General features: G+C 41.3%; 1 protein-coding gene across 3 annotated transcripts in view; it reads right to left on the bottom strand.

The window, feature by feature from the left end:
• Positions 1–2,500, bottom strand: part of LOC123504935 (chromobox protein homolog 1-like) — a 22,858-nt gene that overhangs the window by 6,890 nt on the left and 13,468 nt on the right. For 2 of the 3 annotated variants that reach the window (XM_045255887.1, XM_045255888.1), the window contains exon 3: positions 498–623. The exons of the other annotated variant lie outside the window; for it this stretch is intronic. In XM_045255887.1, coding sequence (XP_045111822.1) covers positions 498–501 — 4 coding nt within the window. In that variant the 5' untranslated portion in view covers positions 502–623. The remainder of the gene's footprint in view (positions 1–497; positions 624–2,500) is intronic. 3 annotated transcript variants of the gene reach the window in all.

Raw genomic sequence — 2,500 nt, 5'->3', positions numbered from 1 at the left:
ATCTCTTGTGACTTGAAAATTTTCAGATTGCGTTTCCAGGTGTAAACTAGTGGAATTACTTGTCATTTCAAAGTAAAAACTCTTTAACCCCTTCAGTATTGGGGCATATTTTCACATTGAGATTTGCCATGACTAGACCATTTTATTGACATTAGGAAGAGTCTGGAGGTAAGAAGATTAATAGCCAGAGTTTTCACTGTTTCAATCCCCACATTAAGTTTCTGAAGCTGAATAAAATCACCATATAGTAAACAGAAAAAGCAGTAAAACATGTCATGGTACTGAAGAGGTAAAAAAAACTTGAATTTCAACGTCTTTCAACAGGGCCGTTTATTCATCCCTATAATACTATTTGGTGAACCCTGCTGCTTGACTGATTGATTGGCCTGCCCTGCTGTGCCCTACTATCCCTAGCCAGCCAGCCATCCATTCTCCCTCAGAACAGATGAGTACAAGTTACACAGGAAGAAAAGAAAATAACGAAATGTCGGACATACCCATCACTCCGAGCCACCAGGAAGCACTGCTAGTTAGTTAGACGGCTGGCAGTGTAGAGGAAGGACGTGTTAGCAGTAGCTCCAGCCCCCAGCTCTTCTAAATCCAGTTTTTCAAGTTTTGGAGATCTGACCAGTAAATAAAGTTTCTTAAAGAATACCAAGATAAGAGGGAATATAATTTTGAGAGAAAGATACAATGGTGATCAAAGTGTCCTGTCCTGCAGAGATGGACAGGTGTTTCAGGTGAGAGGCGGTCAGTCAGACTTGCTTGCTGTACATCTACTCGGGAAGCAGCAAGGCAGATCACTGGAGGATGAAACTACCAGTAACTTTGGCCAACACAAGGAGTCTGTGGTGATGAGACAGGAGACAAATGGCAGGGGTGGAGTGTGCTGACTGGCCACACACTCCACACAGCTGAGCTTGTACTCCTATAAACTGTCACAAAATATCTCATCTACAGAGAAATGGAAGCATGACATGAGCTGACAGGTGACACAAGAAGGCATGGACAGCAAGGGTGGAGTACAGGTAATACCTAGGCTTGATTACCATCAGAACACGAGTCTTACAAATATTTACTCCCAAAATTGTGAAGCTTTACATGACACATAGTAGAATACTGCAAGCTTTTTACATGACAATTTATATCAACTTATGGAAAGATAAAGCATTTCACTGTGGTCAGTGCAATCCAAACCTGCACCCCCCACCCCTGGCTTCCATCCCAACATGCACTTCAAGTCAAAGCTGATTATTCCTGAAAAAAGATAAGAGTGTGGAAGGAGAGCCAGAGCATGATGAGCCTCACCCTTGCTGAGGCTGTACCATACAAGCCAGTGGCCTTCCACCACTACAGTTCTGGGTTAAAACAAGTCATTATTATGTTAAAGGTACCAATATGATGAGGTAAAACATTTGGCAACCTGCAAGTAATCAGACAATGTTATGGGTGATATATTCCATCTGTTCTTTTCAGAGGACAAGACTTTACACCCACGAAACCAATGTTTAGATCAAGATACATGACAGCCACACAACAATCCATCCAGTGTCTTGCCAACTGCACTACTCCCATGCCTCCACATTTGCAGTGTTACAGTTCAGCATAACTTCTGTGAATGGCTGGTATGATGAATATCACACAAATACTCCTATGATCTGGGCATACAACTTTTTTTAGACAGTGAATGGAAGTAAAAAGAAGCACCATTCTCTTAGGAGGCTACTTTTAAAGTTAAGAGAGTTAGCACATTTGTGGAACTGTGAAGAGATGATTTCACACTATATGTATGAGCAATATAATGCCCCAAAGCACACTGTGGAAAATTCTTCAAAGAAAAGTACTTTCAGACATTCTAAAGATTACTGAATTTTCCTTTCTCTTTTCAAACTCAACAACATTCTAGCTTGTCTTTCTCACTCAAACCTTTAATGGAATATCCTTCAACAGCCTAAAAGGAATATCCAATCTACCACTATAACTAGACAATAGTAACACAACACACACACACACACACACACACACACTGAAAAGACAAGGAAGCTACCTGGTGCTGGTGACAGAAGATAGAAGAACAAGAGGACAAGTAAAGATCAGGATATTGTGGATATTGGAAAATACAGTTTTCCACACAGAACGGTGGAGAAGTAGAATGCATTGAATAATGAAGTTGTTACAGCACATAATGTGCATAACTTTATGGAAAAATGAGATAAATGGAGACATGGAGAAAGGACACTATAAGCCCCACTCAAACCCTGTACATTACAACTAAGTAAATACATGTGAGAGGAGTGGGGAGGGGAATTAGGGGGCAACATCAAGTCCAGTGTAACAGCTGGCACCACAGAGCTGTGCCACACCAACACCAGTGCCAGGAGACATCTTGCCACTCACACCTCACACCCCACCACATCAACTAGTACAAGCAAGTCATAATCTACAAAGGATTGTTTCTTCACACCAAACAACATTGGTGTAGTGCAGGTTGTGATTTTCT

The sequence above is a fragment of the Portunus trituberculatus genome, chromosome 17 (assembly GCF_017591435.1).
Source record: "Portunus trituberculatus isolate SZX2019 chromosome 17, ASM1759143v1, whole genome shotgun sequence".
In the NCBI taxonomy this organism is placed as follows: domain Eukaryota; kingdom Metazoa; phylum Arthropoda; class Malacostraca; order Decapoda; family Portunidae; genus Portunus; species Portunus trituberculatus.
The sequence above is the reverse complement of the archived record's forward strand: the minus strand, read 5'-3'. Positions and strand labels throughout refer to the sequence as shown.